This window comes from Oryzias latipes, chromosome 14 (assembly GCF_002234675.1).
Source record: "Oryzias latipes chromosome 14, ASM223467v1".
NCBI classification, from domain to species: domain Eukaryota; kingdom Metazoa; phylum Chordata; class Actinopteri; order Beloniformes; family Adrianichthyidae; genus Oryzias; species Oryzias latipes.
In genome coordinates this window covers 67534-89026 of record NC_019872.2, presented here as the reverse complement: position 1 = coordinate 89026, position 21493 = coordinate 67534, and the positions used below count along the sequence as shown (strand labels likewise).

Here is a 21493-nt window from a genome sequence, read left to right as displayed (position 1 = left end):
AGTGAGAATCATTGGACAGCGGGAAGTCAATTAACGGGGGGGGGTTCGTTTCCCGAGCCCACATAACAAAATAACGAGAACATACTTAATCTTTCATTTACTATAATGACGCCTTTGCACGAAAGTAGCGACACCTTTTGATTTCCCCCACCCCCAATTATTTTTTTATTTTCAAAGGACACGTCACTTCACTGCAACGGAAAGGGAGGACCGAACCGGAGTGACAACCGGAAAGCCAATCACATGTTAGTGAAGTCACTGTTGGTTGACGCTAAGCCAATAAGCGCGCACGCATGATGCGGAAGGGGTGGAGCATTTTCCATGGTAGTTCCCATATGTCTGAAGTGTGCAGGTAGCTGAAGCGGAGCTGGTGAGTTCTTGCTTTTTGTTTGGCGTTAAAAGCACATCTAGTTCCAATGAAGACTGTTGGTGTTTGCTTTTAGTCTGCCCGTTTATTCTGAACCAGCTATTACATTTTTTGTCGGATTTGGCGTGCGGCTACGTTTTCTTTAAGCAGCAACAGCTAGCTAGTTTACTAGCCTAGTTAGCTAGGTTTTTTTTGTTTTAAATCTAGGTTGTGTGGAGCAGAAAATCACTCCGCTGACTACTACTTTTTAGAGCATACGTACAGGTAAAACACATTTGAATATTTGCTTCTTTGTATGATAATGATTGTAATGCAGTTGTACATTTCAGGACGTTTCCATTACTAGCTGTTAAAAGTAGGATGGTCGCTCTAAGTAACCAACAGGAGAGAAAAACGTGGGTTTCTTAAAACCCCTCAGTTCAGTTATTAGCTGTAATGGAATACAAACTGGACGGCTTCGAGCACAGAGCCGCACTCGTCTGAACAGCTGCTTCCTGGTTTGTTCGCTTCATGTAATGCGTGGCATTACTGGGTTGGATTAAAGCATGGAAGTTAACATACAGAGTTTGTCCTTGTCCTTTAAAATTCGAAAAAAAAGCTGAACGTTATATACCTAATTTAACTTGGCTTTTGTCAGTTAGGCAGTTAAAATATTTCTCATAGTTCGTTTACAATACGTTGAAATGTGCTTAAAATCCCCAATGTGAATGCTTTGGGGTTTCTGGTTGTCCTGGCAGGTACAGTCAGGTGTCTACAGTCGGCAATATGACCAAGCTGGGTTTTCTACGGTTGTCGTATGAGAAGCAGGATACCCTGCTGAAGCTGCTCATCCTGTCTATGGCTGCAGTTCTCTGTGAGTTCTCTGCAGGTGTTTTTGCTGCAGGATTTTCTCATTGTTGAAATGAACACTTAAGATGCTTTCTGTTTTCCCTTCCCATCAGCATTCTCCACTCGACTTTTTTCTGTGCTGAGATTTGAAAGTGTCATCCATGAGTTCGACCCGTAAGGAATTTATTTTTTAAGTGTAGAGGGAGTGTCATAATCCCATTCTCACTTACAACCCCCCTTCCCCCAACAGATATTTTAACTACAGAACCACCCGCTTTCTGGCTGAGGAAGGATTTTACAAATTTCACAACTGGTTTGATGACAGGGCATGGTATCCTTTGGGAAGAATCATAGGTGGCACCATTTATCCAGGTAGAAATTCTGAAATGCATTCTTTAAATGCATAAGAGAATTTCAAATTGACAACATTAAGATGAGTCACTGAGTGCCATTTTTGCAACTTTTTCAGGGCTCATGGTTACATCTGCTGCGCTGTACCACATCCTTCATTTTTTCCACATCACCATTAACATTCGAAATGTCTGTGTTTTTCTGGCGCCCTTATTCTCCTCCTTTACTGTGGTGGTCACTTATCACCTTACCAAAGAGTTGAAGGTAAGTGTTCTTTTTACTTTCAGATCCTCAGTTTGAACTTTCACAAGCAGAAGATATTTATTAAAAAAATGTGTTTCTGAGATCACTCATTGGAAGTTCACATATTTCTTAAAGAATAGTTGTAAGCTGTGTAGTCTGATATGTGCTTGGCCGATGGACTGGCCCTCTACTAAACCTCTGCTTCCTCAATAGAAGGCAAGTCTCGAAATAAAGAGTCAAAGTAATCTATCCACCTAGTGAAGATGTATTTGTGTAAAACAACTTCCTCTCCCAAAGCTGAATAGTTTGTCAGAATTAAATTAAGGCTGACAGGTGGTCCCCCTTCATGCCTAAATTAACAGAGAGGGACTGTTAAATCACTTAATTATTAAATACTTGAATGAGCTTTAAAGCGACCATCAACTTTATTTATACTGCACTTTTCTTCTAAACAAATAAAATGCAAAGTGCTTTACATGCTTCAAGAGCATTAACGTATAAATGGACGCAATCTTTTTGTTTTGTTGCTGCTTCCTTTGGGGTAGTGCAGCCTAGATCAAACCCTGTCCTCCATTTTTGCCTCATGTCCTCTTGACTTCATACAATGTCTACAGAAAGACCTTTCCTCTTGACATCTTTCTTAGTAGCGCCAACCTCAACGTCCTTTTTACCAACATGATCTATGTTCCTCCTCTCAACTTGTCCAAACCATCTCCACTTTCTTCGCTGCAATTGATCTAAAAAATCAATAGCTTGATTTAATGGAGTCATTCCTGATCAGAGAACCTCAACATCTGGAAAACCGCAGAGCTCCCTCCAGCTCTGCCTTCTGTCTCCATCAGAGCCACTGTCTGTAAACTAACATGGTTGCTCTAAACAGTCTTCTACACCTTACCTGAAACCGTTTACCTGTTCAACATGCTTCCACATCCCTCTTCAACTAATTCCCACACTGTTTGTTGCTCAGGATTGTTGAAACCTCCACAATAATAGTCCTCCACATTCTTCACCAATGCTCGCTGTCATCTCACTCTTTGACTTGAGTTTCTCCTGCTAGGGTTGCAGAGGAAACCTCCAACTCTGTACAGTAGATGTTTCTCAACCTGCCATCTGCTTTCACTATATATCACAATGTCATTTGTGGAGACACTTGCCAAACTCATCTGTTGTCAGTCTGTCCATCACCATAGTTAACAAACCTGATCACACCTTCACCTTGAACCTCAGTTACATATCACATCTCACCACAGTTCACTTACAGTGCCTTGCGAAAGTATTCGGCCCCTTGAACTTTTCAATCTTTTGCCTCATTTCAGGCTTCAAACATAAAAATATAAAACTGTCATTTATTGTGAAGAATCAACAAGTGGGTCACAAACATGAAGTGGAACAAAATTTATTGGATATTTCAAACTTGTGAAACAAGTTAAAAATGGAGATATTGGGCGTGCAAAATTATTCAGCCCCTTTACTTTCTCTCCATACAAAAAGATTCCCCACGCTATAAACATCCCAAGGAGCACTGTGCAAGCAATAACAATGAAATGAAAGGAGTATCGGACAACTACAAATCTACAAAGACCGTCTAAACATTCAGCTCAAATAAGAAGACTGTTCAGAGATGCAGTCAAGAGTCCCATAATCACTCTGGATGAACTGTAGAGATCTACAGCTGAGGTAGAGAGTCTGTCCATAGGACAACAATCAGTCGGATACTGCACAAATCTGGCCTTTATGGAGGAGTGGCAAGAAGAAAGCCATTACGTAAAGATATCTATAAAAAAAGTGTTTAACGTTTGCCACCTGGGAGACAAACCAAACATGTTGAAGAAGGTGATCTGGTCAGATGAAACCAAAGTCGGAACTTGTTGGCAACTATCAATAATCCAAACAACTAACAATCCAAAACATAACGCAAAAGCTACAATGGAATGGTTCACAAATAAACAGAATCCAATGGAGAATCTGTGAAAAGAACTGCAAACTACTGTTCACAAAGGCTCATCACCCTGGACACACCATCCAACCTCACTGAGCTCCAGCGGTTTTCCAAAGAGGAATAGGCAAAAATGTCAGTCCATCCATGTGCATGACTGAAATACCCCATGCGACTTGAGGCAAAAGGTGGCGCTACAAAGCTAAATAATTTTGCATGCCCAATTTTTCATTTGTTAAAGTTTGAAATATCCAATAAATTATGTCCCACTTCATGATTGCTTCATTATTGTGAATATTCAAAAGTTACATATTATAACTAAATGGCCTTATGGCTGCAAAAAAATTGTATTTTTTTTATAGTCATGAGATTTTGTGGCTCTTAATGGGTTTTGTGGGTAAGAAACACAATTCTAAGAACACATACACACTTCCTATACATGCGCTGTATATGCTGGCGGTGGAATATTTACAATAAATCCATATCAAACTTTAACATCTAGTCCACACATGTCAAATGAAGCTTTAATAAATATTTCCATAACAATTAAAACTCAATATTTGGTGGGAAATCTGAATTGTTCTGCTTCACATCTCAGCCCATCAATCCTCCCTGTGATTATTTCCAGGATTAAATGAATAAACTTCAGGTTAGATTCTTATAAGTTAATACTGTAAATGTAGAGTAAAATAAACCAGTCTTTTCAACGCCTCTTTAAAATGAACTGATCCAAAATATTTGGCTACCTAAAAAGAGCCAGAAATCCTATCACTAGTAGGACATGTATGAAGAATTTAAAATTAAAACTGTTTCTGAATATTTCTTTATTTTAAAAACGTTTAAAAAAAGCATGTTGTTGCGTGGTAACTACAAGTGGCAGGCCACAAGCCCCCTGCTTTGCTCCATTCTAATGCATTCACTTGAAGACAAATGGATCTATGTTTGTGTTTTCCTGGCCTGAGCTGGCATCTGCCTCAAATGTTCGGCTACATAGCTCCAATATTGCTTGCCACTTTAGTTGCTCTGCTAATGTTAGGTTGGGGTTGTGAGGGTCTGTGAGCTAGCAAGAGAGAATATAAACAAAAGCGCAATGGATTATCAGCGCAGGCTCACTCCATGCATTATAGGCAGACTTAGCAGTTTGGGAGCCCCAGACCAACAATAACATGGAGCCCTCTGCAACGGTTGTATTCAATAAAATTAAAAAAAGCCTTGCCTATAGGGTAAAACGTCAAATAATTTCTTTACTGGTCCACTTTTAGACGTCAATGTCAAGAATCCAAAAGTTTTGATAAAAATTTAAGTACCTTAATCACAAAGAAATGCATTTGATATTTTATGTATTTTTTTTTACTTGGAAAAAACATTAACTTTATTGAATACACTAATTTGTTAATCCCTCACTTTTTAGAAGAAAAATTCAGTTTCAGGAGTGATCCCACTCACACACTTATGCATTTTTTTGAGTTACTAAGTCTATTAATGCATTAGTTAGCAGTTAACTAATGCTTATTAAACTTTACTTAATGCATAGCATGACTATATTTACTGAGTTCTTTACATTTTAGCATGACAACCATATGAACAATTCTGTTTATGTAAAACAATTCTTTTTGTTTTTAGGATGCAGGTGCAGGTCTTTTGGCGGCTGCCATGATTGCTGTGGTGCCTGGCTATATTTCCCGCTCTGTTGCTGGTTCCTATGATAATGAAGGTATTGAATTTTTTTTTTTTTTAAGAACAGGACAGCATTTGTTCTCATCTTTTCTTACAATTGCTCATCGGTTATCTTTTACAGCCTTCATTTTACACTATTCATATTACTTGTATATTTTGGATTCTTTTGACTCTTTAATTCTGGTTTACATGTTTTAAACAAATGTTCCTAAAGATGGAGCTAAAAAAAACGAATTAGACAAAATTGTTTCTTACTCCAGCTCTACTCTCCTGCTCAGGTATTGCCATTTTCTGCATGTTGTTGACTTACTACATGTGGATCAAAGCTGTCAAGACAGGATCAGTGTACTGGTCATCTATGTGTGGGCTGGCATACTTCTACATGGTGAGAAAGCAAAAGAGCATGTCCTTTTTAAAGTAATTCAAGCTAACAAAAAGTTTGTCTGTCTTTGGGGTTAGGTTTCCTCCTGGGGTGGCTATGTGTTCCTGATCAACCTGATTCCTCTCCATGTCCTGGTTTTGATGCTCACAGGCAGATTTTCCCACCGCATATATGTGGCGTACTGCACGGTTTATTGTCTGGGCACCATCCTTTCTATGCAGATTTCTTTTGTTGGATTCCAGGTAATAAGTTTTGGGCCAAGAGTTGTATTTCTTGCACAATTATTGCCATTTTTAATAAAAGAAAATGTGGAGGAAGACAACTTCGTCTTGTGACTTTTACAACACCTTCTTGTATTTTTTTTGTATGTTAGCCGGTGCAGTCATCGGAGCACATGGCAGCCTTTGGTGTGTTTGGCTTGTGCCAAATCCATGCTTTTGTGGATTATCTGCGCAGCAAACTCAACACCCATCAATTTGAGGTGCTTTTTAAAAGTGTCATCTCACTGGTAGGCATTGTCCTGCTGTCGGTGGGTGCTGTTCTCATGGTGACTGGTAAGACCATTGTTAAGGTGAGAACACAGCTTGAGTCTTTTACTCATCATCATTAACCCAAAGTTATGATCTTTCAGGTAAAATATCTCCATGGACTGGTCGTTTCTACTCGTTGTTGGACCCCTCTTATGCCAAAAACAACATTCCTATCATTGCGTCTGTCTCGGAGCACCAGCCCACAACCTGGTCCTCTTACTATTTTGACCTCCAGTTGCTTGTCTTTATGTTCCCAGGCAAGTGGATTAAACAAAAAATAAATAAAACTCCATACCATTGTCTTAACTTACCAGTCTTTCATTCTTTTCAGTTGGACTTTATTACTGCTTTAACAACCTTTCTGATGCCAGGATCTTCATCATCATGTATGGAGTTACCAGTATGTACTTCTCAGCTGTCATGGTATGCCAAGGTTTTCTGCCTTTTATTATTTGTTTTGTCTATTGCTTAAGTACGACGGAGTTTTAGGGCCAGTTTTAAATTACAACTTTTAAGTCGTAAATTTGAGAAAAAATTTCGTAAATTTGATTTTTTTTCTCATAAATTTATGATATAAAAAGTCATAGATTAATGAGGAAAAAACACCAAAGTTTTTCGTTCATCAGAGCCTAGCTTGAAGATATAGAGCCTTTTGTGAACTTTTATTTCTGGATGGGTTTAAAAAACAGAGATTCTGAACCTTTTGGCGACTCAAAATCAGATTATTTTCAGTGGAGTTTTCTTTCTGGGGTTTGGTGTCAGTAGAGCGGAGTTTCATCTGTAAAATAAGGAGCTCAGAGACACGTTTGGGTGTAGAGGACCGCTGCAGCCTTTATTCTCCTTTTCATTCACAAATCCTGAAGTTCATTTTAGGGTTGGGCGATGTCCCTTAAATTGGCCGTTGACGATGTTTGCTGTCAACCATCGGGATGGACGATGACATCGTCGGGGGAGGGGGGTATTTTTACATTTTACGTTCTTATATAACTGCTATTCGTTTTTTTGCTTTTTTCATTTTATTTCCCAACTAATGACTAATCCGTGATGATCCAGTATAAACTGAGGGAAGTGACTTTAACAAAAAAAGTAACAAACAAAATAGAAAAGAAGTAGTCCGCTCCCGCACTTCACTAGTGAAGTGGACCGGCGGAGCGCGGACTTACAGCTTTGTGTTTGAGGGGAAGGGGGGGGGGTTGCTTTGTTACATGAGCGCTATGTGTGGGAGATTTAAGACTGCGATCCGTCCCGCAGCTCTAGGGGTACAAGCAATCGAACTCAGAACCGGGTCTAAAAGTGTGTGTCTGAGCACAGCTCGGATCGTCAGCACACACAGCGGTTTGAGCTTCAAAGCAGAAATGTCGCTCAGTCCTTAGAAACGATTCAAACAATCACGCGGATTTGTGTTTCCAGTCGTGTCCCGACTAAATAAAGGCTGATGTTATTCTTACATGTCTACGTGCAGCCAGCAAGCAGCACCACCCAAAGCTAATGTTGTTAGCCCGTGTTAGCATACTGCTAATCCTGGCTTTGTTCAGAAAAAGCACTGACCACACGGATTAAAATTCAAATGATGAGCGAACAGGTGTTTCATAATAACGTAACATTATTAAAAGCACGTTTAGAAGATCATCTCGTATTTTACCGAGCTGACATGTCAATGTATATAGCCGCTCGGAGCTGTTTAACATTGTTTTGTATTGAATTGTTACATTCAATAAAGTTTGAAAAAAAAAAGCCGCTCGGCGGAATTTATATCCTTCCGGTTTTCAAACCCTACTGCGCATGTGCGAATGATTTATTCCGACGGAAAGTGTGACCTTAGTGAACGTTTTTATATTCTGAAAACATTTTTCTGGGCCCATGTACACGGTTGGATTCTAATCCGACCATTGATCCCATCAAGATATTTTGTACATGTAACTGCGGCTTATGGTGTCGACGCGCAACATGGCGGGGGCGGGGCATCACGATGGTGGTCTCTCCATCGGGATGTCAGTCACCCATCACGATGGACGATGATATCGTCCATCGGCACAACCCTAGTTCATTTGTCACCTTTTGTCATGAACCTGTCATCCCAACACCAATGCAGAAGTAAACAGTGTTACATACGTCCCGTTTCAACATAAAACAATAAAGAAGAATGAAAATAGTCCGTTATATTAGCATCAGAATGTTGAAAATGCCAAAAAGTACTCCTCCGTCACACAAACGTAGAGATCTTTCTTTGGTGGAGGAAGAAGGGATTCAAGTGCAGGGACACTGATGTCTTTATCAACAGACTGCAGAGATCCTGCAAACCACCCATCAATAAATAAAACACTAAATCGTAAATCAAACTAGTGAGCTTCCAAACATTTGGAACGTTCTCAATAAACATTCAGCTCACCTGTTCCATTGAGTTTAGTCGGTCTGCTCTGCTGCTGCGCGGCTTTTACTTGCTTCTCTGTATGCTCACTTCCACTTTAATTTCATCAACTCATAAATTTACGAGTATTTTCTCGTAAATCTGCAACTTAAAATCTCGTAAATTTACATTTTTTTTTGGTGGCCCTAAAACTCCGTCGTACTTAAGAATGTCAGAATGTATAAAACAAATGTATGATTTGCATGTAAGCTGAAAACTTAAGGTCAATTTGTTTAGGTGGGGTCTATTAGAAATTGTGCTTTTGCCACGCCAGTGTGACATTATTCAGGGAGAAAATGTGGCACAGGTTATCTGCAATGAATTTGTTATGCATGTAAAAGATGTTCCCAAAATGAGTGAAATGCTGCTTTTGTATTTTTTTAGAGCACACCTAAGGTTTATGCTGTTTACAGTTGGCTTTACTAAGTATGGAAGCAATTCTGTAGCATAATTAAAAATAAGTCAAAAACAGAAATGCTTTGCTTTTTCATTTTAATTTTGAGTCAAAAAATGCAGTTTCATTTTGAAAATGAAAAGGCATTTCTGGTTTTGAATTTTGTTTTTTAATTATGCTATAGAATTGCTTCCATACCTTAGATCCCCGACAAGATATGCACACAAATCACTGTTTTGAATTTGCAAGTTCTTATGGTTACTTGTGTTACTGATTATAGGTTAAACTGATAACAAAATTTTAAAAAAGCGTGTTTTTTTTTTGTTTTGTTTTTTTAATGAAAGAAACGTCTAAATGTACTTGGTATTTGTGTAGAGCAAATGCCGTCGGGCAAAACAAGAACTCCAGATGAGGTTAAAAGGGAACTGGTAGGATGAGAGTTAAAGAACAGAAAAAAATTCCTCATAATTAAAAATGGCAAATGACAGGTAAAGAGGTAAAATAAGATGCCTCTGACAAAGGGCAGATAATTGCCTGGGTATGCCATACAGCCTTAACTTAAAGGGCAGGCCAACAGGTATTTCATATTACTGCTCAAGTTAGCTGGAATATGATGGGTTAAATTACTTCAAGGAAAAATTTCTCAAATGAATTCCAGTATGGTATCAATCAAATTGTCAAAACCCAGGCTTGTTAAGAAATTATTCCAAAGATGACTTTGCTACCTGGACATTTTTTTTAATAAAACCCACATAAAACTTTTATTTTTTTTAACAGCCATGGCCAAACGTTTTGAGAATGACGCACATATTATGTTCCACAAAGTCTGCTGCCTTAGGGTTTTTTCTGGTGTTTTGTCAGAAGATTAAGTATACTAAAAACATACCGTAATTTCCGGACTATAAGCCGCTACTTTTTTCCTGCGCTTACAGCCGTGCGGCTTATTCAGTGAAGCGGCTAATTTATGGATTTTATTGGCGGCCGCCGTGTACGTATTTTCGGACACGGTGAATGGTTTGAATTCTCTAACACCAAACACAAGTCATTTATATTCAACACACCTCTAAGCAGCCAAACAGCATGGACCTGACTTCAGGTCTTAGACACTTCAGTCATGGTTCATCAAAACGAAGCACGCATGCCCGGCCGCATCCCAGAATCCTTTGGTGCCATTAGACCCAACGTGCACGTGATCGCCGCTACAATATGATGAAGCTTTCAAGTTAAAAGCAATCGTTAAAAGCAGCGTGAAAAAATCCATCACCAACGGGTTTGGAAAAGCCGGTCAGCTGCGTGACGGAGAGAACAGTGCATGTGGGAATAACATCAGCCTTTATTTTGTCGGGACACGACTGGAAACACAAATTGACGTGATCGTTTTAACGGTTTCTAAGGACTGAGCGGAGTTTTGCATTGAAATGCTCACAGCCTCCGTGTGAGCTGGAGACTGCGTGTCGTGTGAGCTGCGGAGCCGATGGCAGTCTGAAGGCTCCCACACGTAACACCGCATCCGCCCCTCATACACAAAACGTACAGTATTAAGTCCGATTGCTCTGCACAGACACGATTTGCTCCGTCCACCGGCGCAATGGGGACGAAGCGCTCCTCCTTGAAGCCGCCATGGCCAGAGCTGTCGGAGTAGATAGGAAGGGGAGACAAGGAGCGCGCGGGAGCGCGGAGGCGTCGAGCCATTCTGCAGGCTGCAGCCAGGGCTTACTCGAGGCGTCCCCGGAACAACAGTGTTTGTTGTGGAAGGAAACTTCTGACCCACGCGCCGCGAGGAGGCGCGCGTATCGCGCTGAGGTGCGCGCTTTTCAGTCGCCGCTGCTTTATTTTACTAGCGTGTTTTTAACCAGCCCTGTTACTCCCATAACGCTGCCGCGACACAAGCGGAAGGAGAGCTTTTCCCGTTCGCCCCTCCATCTACTGCTGCTACTTGCTCATTCTTAAACACGTACAACAGTGTGGCGAGCCGGGCGTTGGCCCCGCCTTTAGCCCCTAAGACTCATGGGAAATGGGGGATCGCGGATGTAAATTTCCTCATCATAACTGAGGGATGTAATGTTGATTATATGGTTACTGTTTGTAATTTTATGTATGATACCTAGATTGTCAATAAGTAAAAAAAAAAAAAAAAAAAAAAAACCATAACTGAGGAATTTGTGAACAGAATAGAGGTGCATACTGTTTGGCAGATGCAGATATACTCAAATACATGGGCCTGAGACAAAACTGACTCCACTCACTGTGTGCTAATGAATCACACTTACTCTGTGAGTCAGGATGTGATCCGTCAGGATGACAATGTTGCCTAATTCATGCGGCTTGTACTCCGACGCGGCTTGTGTATGTATAAAATTAGTTAAACACGTGAAAATAAGTGGGTGCGGCTTGTAATCGGGTGCGCTTTGTAGTCCGGAATTTCAAGAATTGTATAAATATCAAAAGCTTTCGTTGACAATCTGAGTTTATTTGCAGTGTTTCCCCTACTTTTTCAACACCTTTGCAATTCTCCTTAGCATTCAACTTCTGGACCGAATTCTGACTGATGGCAGTCCATTCTTGCATAATCAATACTTGGAGTGTGTTAGAATTTGTTGGTTTTTCTTTGTCCACCAATCTTTTGAGGAATTGATATCTGGGGAGTTTCCTGGCCATAAATGCAAAATATTTATGTATTTTTCCCCAAGCCAATAAGAATGATTTTTGCTTTATGGCAAGGTGCTCAATCATGCTGATAAATGCATTGTTCATCACCAGACAGCTGTTGGATGGTTGAAAGAAGTTTCTAACTTGCCTTCACACTATAAATTCATATTAATTAATCCACCAGGGATTTTTACTTTTTTTCCTGCATGAACAGGTGCTGTAGTCGCCATGATCATGTTTATTTATAATTCTCCTTTGTCACATGATGAGTTGAGATGTCATTAGGCCCCCCTGTCACCTGTTGTAGTTTGGGTTTTTTGGTTTGAAAAAGAGGGTGCACGGGTCACAGTATTTTTTTGTTGACTGCTTTTCGTATTTGCTTTTCATGAACTCTTTTCTTTGATCAATCATAACTTATGTGTCATCTGTGGCAATGATGAAATGCATAAAATCACGACACAGCCAGTGGATTTTTTTGTCACATTTTTTTTAAGCGCATTGCAAGCAAAGACCTGCCACAGCCTCTCTAGCGGCTCATAAGCCCGCAGCGGCTTCAGCTGCACTTTTTGCAGAAAATACTTTAAGTTCTAGTTGACGCCCGGCAACACCAAAATTCAAAGCTTGGCTTGGCATCTGTCTTATAAGGGATTAGAGGTCTAGAAGATAAGAGGTCTCATCATATAACTGTCAAAGCTATGATCCAGATTCCTAATAGGTAAACTGAAAAGAAGAAATGTAACTATGACAGAATGAATGTAGTAAGCAATTCTTAGTAATTTATTGATGCCTTCACAGGTGCGTCTGATGCTGGTCCTTGCTCCTGTGATGTGCATCCTGTCAGGGATAGGGGTGTCCCAGGTCCTGACAACATACATGAAAAACTTGGATGTCAGCCGACCAGACAGGAAAACAAAGAAACAACTGGATTCTACCTACCCCATCAAAAACGAGGTACGAGTAAGATGTAGCTGATTTTCTGTCAAAGTAGCTATGTTTTTTATGTACATAATTCAAAAAGTTAAAAATTGAGAGCACACTCTTTATACAATCAATTTGTGATGTCACGAAGGATTCAAAATGGCTCCCAAATGGGGGAAATTGGTACTCATGAAAGTCATTAGAAAGCATTTCATCTTTAAATTATTGATGTTGAGCTTTAGTTACAGTGTCTCAAACTGAGTGCACCACTTAAATTTCTGCAGATGTTTATAACTTTCCATAGGACAACACTGCAAATATAACTCTGACACAATGAAAAATGGTCAGTGTTTCTTTTATGGCAGTGAAAATGTATTTTCCCTTCAAAAATACTCAAACAGGCATCAATAGCCAAATCCCTGGCAACAAAAGGGAGAACATCCTTGCATAAAAATACCTAAACTTAACACAATTAGTCATTTTCCTTTCTTGGCGCCATGTGACTCATTGGTAGTGCAGTGTTTCAGGTGTCAGGTACCGTATGTTAAATTTTGTATTAAAGTTCTCACACTCTCTATCTGGTCACTGGAAGTTCAACATGGCACCCAGACACATTTTGCGTTTTTTGGGTAATTTTATTAGCTTTTACTATAATGCAACAGTGTAACTTACAATTTTAGCAGCAAGTAATTACACAAAATTGGAAATTAGGACAGCTTCAATAAACATTACTTGGAAAGGTTAGCCAAGATGTAAAGTTCAACAGAAGATTTAAAATGTCGTTAATACTTTCATTTACTTATTTTTCTTTAATTTACCTTGCTGCACCTGATGGCCCTTAGCGGTCTCCCACCCAAGGACTAAACCAGGCCCAATCCTGTTTAGCTTACAAGATGGGGTGTCACCAGGGCAGTACGGCAATGCTTGTCCACTTATGTATTGTAGGGTTACCTATACACGAAAGTGCATGAGAGGTACAGTAGGAACAGACCCAGATTCTTATATCCTGCATTTGATGGTTTATACCCTGAATTAACAAGGAACATAGGAGTTCAATTCTTTGAGCATGGTGGATTTTTGCCTCTCTAAATAATCACATTGCTGGTGCTCTTTCTCTCTATTTTTAACTCTGTGATTTAATTTGAAGCACTTTTAATTTCATTCTTGTAGTTGAGCAACTCCATTTTATTGGTCTAACGAATTTGAACCTAAAGACTTCCTTTCTACTTTCTTTTAATGATGGCCACTGCTGGTTTAAATGTAACTTTTGTTTTACTCAAACCCACCAGGTTGCCAGTGGGATGATTTTGGTCATGGCTTTCTTCCTTATCACATATACCTTTCACTCTACCTGGGTGACCAGTGAAGCCTACTCATCACCTTCAATTGTCTTGTCTGCCCGTGGCGGTGATGGTAGTCGCATTATCTTTGATGACTTTAGAGAGGCCTACTACTGGCTCCGCCACAACACTCCTGAGGTGAGGCATTTTTCCCCCCAAAAACAGAACAGGCTTCACAAAACGAAGATGCAGCAATTACTAGCGAGAAATTCAGCACAGGACTTAATTTTTAGGTTTATTTTCTATTTCTTGCCTGTGGTTACAGGATGCCAAAGTCATGTCATGGTGGGATTATGGCTATCAGATAACTGCCATGGCAAATCGAACTATTTTAGTGGACAACAACACATGGAACAACACCCATATCTCTAGAGTTGGACAGGTGAGCAGACACTTATGAGTGGTATTTTTTAATTGGAGCCAAAATTGGAGCGACCACCAGTGTGTGAATGTGTGAGTGAATGTGTGTGTGACTGGGTGAATGGGTCTGTGACTGTAAAGCGCTTTGTCCTTGTAGGAAGAAAGGCGCTATATAAGTATACGCCATTTACCATTACCATTTACCAAAATTATGACTCAACTCTGGTGTCTCCTCAGGCCATGGCATCAACCGAGGAGAGAGCCTATGAGATCATGAGGGAGCTGGATGTCAGTTATGTTCTAGTAATCTTTGGAGGACTTACTGGCTATTCTTCAGATGGTATGTCTACAATTATATCTTTTTACTGTTTCTCAAAGAAGCTTTTTTGTCATGATGGACCACGACAGAGAGGCCACGGAGTAAAGGACTTAAAATTGTAATTCAGAGTACCGTATTTTCACGAGTAACACAAACTGCGCGCTCACACACTCAATAATAATAATAAATTTTATTTATATTGCACTTTTCATTAAATGAAACCTTAAAGTGCTACAAGATATGAATAAAACTCAATTAAAAAGTGTGCACATTTTAATGCAAAGCTTAAAACTATAAAAGTAGCACTTAACAAGCAAAGAAAAATGAAACTGTCACCAGTCATAGGCTTTTTTAAATAGAAATGTCTTTAAAAGAGCTGTAAAAGAGTCCAGGGTCTGTGATTTTCTGAGATGAACAGGAAGGGAGTTCCAGAGCCTTGGTGCAGTAGAACAAAGTGCTCTGTCTCCCATCGTGTGGAGCCTGGTGGGCGGGACCTGAAGAAGGAAGTTGCCTGATGAACGGAGGGTACGGGGATGTTTCCGGGGAATGAGGAGTTCCTGGTCGTGCCTGACCAGACATGCATTTGTAGGTGATGATGAGAAGTTTGTATTCAATCTGGGATGAAACAGGAAGCCAGTGCAGTGATTTCAGGATGGGGGTAATGTGTTCATATTTCCTGACTCCTTTTAGGATTCTGGATGTACTGAAGTCTTTTTATATTTTTGTTGGGAATACCAGAAAAGAGGGAGTTGCAGTAGTCTAGCCTGGAGGAGGTAAAGGCTTGGACAAGTGTTTCTGCGTCTGGAAGTGATAAAAGGGGCCGGAGTTTGGAGTTTGGTAGGTGGTGGAATGAGGTGTTGTATAGATCTTTTATGTGGTTGTTAAAGTTTAGCTGCGGGTCAAACTGTACTCCTAGGTTGGTGACTGATGAGGAAACAATGATGATCTGACTGTTGAAAGTGAACTGGGATATTGAGGAAGAATTTTTCTGCTGGGGGGCTAACAAGGAGTGCCATGGTTTTGCTGCTGTTAAGCTGTTCTGCTCAAACAAAGAGCAGAAGTTCTCAGATTATGGAACCGGCTGGTGACTTTACCTGCAGAGATTTGCACATATAATATTTGATTGGGATAGAGCTCATATTTATCCCTGGTGTAAAGATGTGTTGAACATTCTGTCCTCTGTGAACCTACAATCATTATTTTTTAATTGTTTGAAATGTAAGATAGATAATGTTAAAGAAATTTTAGTTGGTCATTATGAAAAAGAATGGAAAATGAAACTTTGAGAGAAAATGAAAATTACGAACTTATTTGCAAATTAAGGACACATTTTCTGCTGAGCCATATGTTATGTAGAACTTAAAAAGAGGACAAAGATCCTTATGTGCTCAACTTAGAGCAGGAGTGCTCCCCCTACAGGTGGAAGTAGGGCGCTTTTAAAGGCGTTCCTGAGGAGGAAAGACTCTGAGGTCTGTGAACTGCAAGTGGTGGATGAATTTCACTTTTTGTTTTATTGTCCTTTGTACGAAAAACAGACTTTGTATGTATGAGGTAATAGAGTAGAAATGTCCTGATTTATTTTGGTTCTCTGAAGATAAAATCTTAGGTTGGCTTTTTGAAAATGAAATTTTTTGTTTGGCAAATTTTGTGTCAAAGGCATGAACAATAAGAATGGACACTTTGTATTCTGTTAGACTCTGATTAGGGGGGTTATTGGATTTTTGTGATAGGCATGTTTCTTTATGTATTATGTATTTTGTCTTTCAGTGTCATATAAGCCCTTGTGGGCTGGGCACATTAGTGCTTAACACTTAAATAAAATCAATCAATCAATCAATGTAGGAAATTGCTGTTCATCCACGCCTTTATCTCCTCAAGGCACGCAGTGAGATGGGATGGAGCTGCAGTGGAGTTTGGCGTAGTTTTTATGTAGTTCTGTGTGTCATCAGCATAACAATGAAAGGACAACCCATGTTTACTGATGACACGTCCAAGGGGAAGCATGTCAATTATGAAGAGAATAGGGCCGAGAACTGACTCCTGCGGTACACCACATACCACAGGGGGCGGTCTGGACTTGAATCCTCCCATGAGCACATATTCAGTTCTGTCAGTCAGATATGATAGGAACCACTGCAGCACATCTGCTGACAGTCCTACAGAGTTTTTGAGGTGATGCAGAAGGACGGTGTTCCACTGTATCAATAGCTGCTGTTAGGTCCAGAAGAACAAGCAGAGATGGTGATCCTGAATCAGCTGCCATCAGCAGATCATTTGTTACCCTAAGCAGAGCAGTTTCCGTGCTATGGGGTGATCGAAAACCTGATTGGAACTTCTCAAAATGGTTGTTTTGCTTTAGATGGGTTTGCAGCTGTGAAGCGACTATCTTCTCCAGTACCTTTGACAGAAAAGGGAGGTTGGAAATAGGCCTGTAATTGGCAAGTACTTCTGCAGCAGTTTTTGAGGAGGGTGGGATGTAGCCAGTTTGTAGTGAGATATTTACAAGCTCAGTAATAGTTGGGCTCACAGTAGGTAAAACAGACTTGACTGTCGGGAGGGGATCCAAGGCGCAAGTGGATGAATTCATTCCTCGCAGAGTTTTCTCAATGTGGGTTTTTGAAACCACAGTGAAGGATAGGAAGGGTGGTGAGCTTTCAGACAATGAGTCTGAGACCAACTTGTGGTCAGACAGTCCCAGATCATAGACCTGCAGGTTGTTAATAGGGGCTGAGGCAGTTATGAATAGATCTAGAGTGTGACCCCTGGTGTGTGTGGGTGTCCCCACATGCTGCTGGAGACCAAGACAGTCTAACAGGCTCAGAAATCTTGTTGCATAATGACTGGAGGGGTTGTCAACATGAATATTTACATCACCAACAATGACAATGTTGGTTGACATGGAGCAGAGTGATGTAAGTAGATAATTTATTTCAGGCAGAAATAATGAATTTGGTTTGGGGGGCCAATATATAAGAAGCATTGTTATGGAATATGGAGGTTTGCGTTTAAAGGCTAGACATTCCATGGAAGAAAAGTCAGGCAGTGGTAGTGGAGAAAGTTTTCGATCAGCCCGATGAATGACGGCTAAGCCACACCCCATGTCCAGAACTGCGGGCTTTCTTCATGTAGCTGTAACCTTGGGGGCAGGCTTCATTTAGCACTGAGAAGTCCCCTGTTCTGTGCCAAGTTTCAACCAGGCACACAAAGTCCAGTTTCTTATCCAAAATATGATCATGGATGAGGAGGGTTTTGTTTGAAGGAGATTGTGCATTAAATAATTCTATGTTGGCATGAGGCAGATCTGATGGTTGATGCAGCTATCGACTCCATAGCACAGTGTAGTCCACTCCATGTTTTCTGTTTAGCCATGAGCTCCTCAAAGAGGGGGGGGGGGGGTCGGATGGCTGCTGCATAATGCAGGAGTGCCAGTGTTCTGATGACGTGAGGCCAAATGGAGAGTATTTTTGCAGGATTTTGCTGGAGATAAAAAAAACTTATTCCGGGAGCTTCTATGGACATTTCGAGGTTGTCGCAGAAGTCCAAGCTGTTTCACATGGGAGGTGGCAGATGGAGGCAAGAGCCAATAGCTGGGAAACTGAGTACTTGAACTTGACGCTTTGTGCTGTTTGGAGTTACCTGCTTCCAGATGATGTCGCTCAGCTAGTGTTCGTCTCCAGGTGAGGTTGCTCTGCCGGTGTTTGTCAGTCCAGTTGAGTGAGAGAAAAGTAAGTAAATAAAATAAAAAGGCTGAGTGCCTGCCCCTCCTTTTGCAAAGTGAGGACTTCTTTCACGTCCTCACTTCCCTCCCCCTATTCTCATGCCTTCTACTACTCCTGTGCCAAAGTCCCACAACAACACATTAGGTGCACCGCCTCATAGGGCGCCCTCTACAGTTTGGAGAAAATTTAAGACTTTTAAATGCGCCTTATAGTCGTGAAAATACGGTATTTCTTTATTCAAATTGTGGTGAATCTTGAGCAGATGCAAAAATTGCGCTGGAAAAAGCTTGCAAGTTTGATGTACGGTTTACTATGGCATGCCACAAGCCCCCTATTCTGCTCCATTCTGATCATCCACTTGCAGACAAATAGATCCATGTATGTCTTTCCTCATCTGAGCTGGAATCCGGATCATAACTGTAGCTGATAGCTCTGATATTGCTCACTGTTTTTGTTGTAATGGAATGTTGGGGTGTGAGGGGCCGTGAGCTAGTGGGAGAGCATGTAAACAGGTGGATGATGGGAGGAAGCAGGCTTGCTTCGTGCCAACAGTGCCGGTCACTACTCGGAATCGAAAATTTAATGAACTCCTTTCACTCTGCAGAAACTCTCCCCATAAAACCAATGACCTAAGACGTAAAGAATGATCTTTTTTGCCCATCCAAATAACGATGCACCTTGTCACATTACAGATATTAACAAGTTTCTGTGGATGGTCCGCATTGGAGGAAGCACAGAGACAGGGAAACATATCAAAGAACACGACTACTACACTCCCACTGGAGAGTTCAGAGTAGATCGTGAAGGCTCACCTGTACTTCTCAACTGTCTGATGTACAAGATGTGCTACTACCGCTTTGGACAGGTCTACACAGAGGGCAGTAAGTAGTTGCATGTTATTTATTATCTGATGGAGTTCTCACTTGAGGAACTACTCTTGCTTTTTAATCAAAGACGAAACGAGGTAATTTTTTTAACTGTGATGCTGGAATCATTTCATGAATGCCTTGAAAGATGTTTCAGAAGCACAAGGCAAAAGTAACAGCATTTACTCAGAGATGCTTTCCCTCAACTTTCTGTAGAAACTGCATATTAAAGTTGAAATTTACAATGATCACTTTTGTCTTTCAAAACTAATCCAGGACAATTAGGAAAAGATGTATATTTCCAAACACATTACAGATGACTTGTAATTTGAATGTAATTCCTAATTTTATATTATTACTATTTTCAATTATAACATGCCAATCTTTGAATGTCTGTATTACTTTTGGATACAAATTTACATTAAACCTGGCTGTTTGTTTTTTTCCTTTGTAACACTGTACAAATTGGAGGTTTGTACAGGTTTGATAACTAACGATTATCAACCAAGGAATTTTTAAATGAGTTTTAGGGGCACAATTATAATTTTTTTTAAATAAGGTTTCTGCATTATTCTTTAGCAAGTCCTCATTTCGTAAAAATCCTATCCAAGTCGAGCAACAATAAAAAGAATACAAAAGTGACTTATTAAAATGTCGACTCAGAATGTCAGGTCAGCTCAAATGAACTTGGTTGACATTCTTTGCAGAGAGACCACCTGGTTACGACAGAGTAAGGAATGCTGAGATTGGTAACAAAGACTTTGAACTGGATGTGTTGGAGGAGGCCTACACCACAGAGCACTGGCTGGTCAGGATATACAAGGTAAACACTTCAGCTAACTTCATGGCAGCTAAAAATGCCAATTCATGTGAGGGGTTAGTTTGCAAAAGTGTTGCAACTGTGCCAGTAATACATTCAAGTTTCTGAAATGTTGTTTTTCTTCGCTTTTTTTAATAAAAAAACAGATTAAACCACTTTGCAACAAAATGTTTTAACAAAGCTTAATTCATCTTGCAGGTGAAAGATCTTGACAACCGAGGTCTTTCAAGGACTTAAATCTTCAGATGGCCAAGTGAATAACTCTTGAGTGCATGGCACCAAACACTTTCCATGCAGTCTGCAAGAATCTTTTTTTTATTTTATTTTAATCTTATGGGGTAGCCTAATGGGTGTCATTTTCCCCCCTGTCACCAGGAGGCATATTTGCTAATTGTATAGAAGAAGGCACTGTTCAGTTATGTGGTTTTGGATACTGTTTTTTTTTTTTGTTTTTTGTTTCTTTTGTCACAAAATACTCTAAATAAAAAGGTGGAAAATCTCCATGACATCTACAATAAAGTGTCTTTGGGCAGAACTTGCGTTTACTGTGTTATTCTATGTTGCTACTAAATGAATAGCCTTGAAGTTGAGTCATAGCTCTGGAATTAAAAATTTAATCCAGAAACCCTGACTCAACTTCAAGATTAGGTCACTTGGGTAAATGAAAACTTTTGTCCTTTTCCTTTTGGCTTTTCTCTTCAGGGGTCACCCCAGCAAATCGGCTTCCTCCATCTAACTCTTCTTCTGACTCTTTCCCTCTAACACCATCTACCTCCATGTCTTGTTGACTGCACACATAAACCGCCTCTTTGGTCTCAGTGATGAAAGTCTTCCGGGAATTCCCGGAAATCCGGGTTTTTGAGCAAACCGAACGTACTTTCCGGGAAATAAAGACCTGATCTCTACGGACAAATCGCTTTCCGGATTAAAAAATGGTCTGAAATCAGCTAATTTTAGCTTTATTTTCTATATTTCTCCGCAGATCGCTTCCTCTATGGTCGTGGCCATCTCTCGTCTTCCCGGACTAATTGACCAATATCGGGACGTTTTAGTTGCTTTCGGATGCGTCGACGGGTCTGATTGGCTCTGTCTGCACCACGTGGTCAGCGTGACTCGCTTCCCTAGAGACCAAAACTGGCGGACCCACGCTAAACTTTCACAAACACATCTGAAGAGTTTGCGATCAAATTTGTGTTAAAATAATGGCAGGCATCGTCATTATTGAGCGTGGTCACGACCTCAGTTGTGAGAAGACGATAAAAAACAAATTGAAGTGGTCTTGGCTGGAAAAAAAAGATTTTTAAGGTAGTGTAGGTCAAATACTTTTTTGAGTAAAATAATCTCAAAACCACATTTTGAAATAAATTCAATTTTAGTTTTGAGTTTC

At 40.3% G+C, this 21493-nt stretch overlaps 1 protein-coding gene across 3 annotated transcripts; it reads left to right on the top strand.

The window, feature by feature from the left end:
• Positions 1–244: 244 nt before the first annotated feature.
• Positions 245–20641, top strand: stt3a (STT3A, catalytic subunit of the oligosaccharyltransferase complex). Of its 3 annotated transcripts, XM_011492878.3 has the most exons (19): positions 295–370; positions 575–631; positions 1105–1220; positions 1309–1369; positions 1446–1567; positions 1665–1810; positions 5349–5439; positions 5681–5787; positions 5862–6026; positions 6158–6338; positions 6416–6571; positions 6646–6737; positions 12560–12715; positions 13972–14160; positions 14288–14404; positions 14620–14722; positions 19113–19301; positions 19994–20109; positions 20305–20641. In XM_011492878.3, exons 3-19 carry the CDS (start codon positions 1133–1135, stop codon positions 20341–20343), a joined length of 2118 nt encoding a protein of 705 aa, XP_011491180.1. In that variant the 5' UTR covers positions 295–370; positions 575–631; positions 1105–1132; the 3' UTR covers positions 20344–20641. The 3 variants fall into 3 exon arrangements, with proteins under 3 accessions (XP_004084644.1, XP_011491180.1, XP_011491179.1); XM_004084596.4 differs by lacking the exon at positions 575–631 and having other exon boundaries at positions 245–370; XM_011492877.1 differs by having other exon boundaries at positions 362–631.
• The last annotated feature ends 852 nt before the right edge of the window (positions 20642–21493 follow it).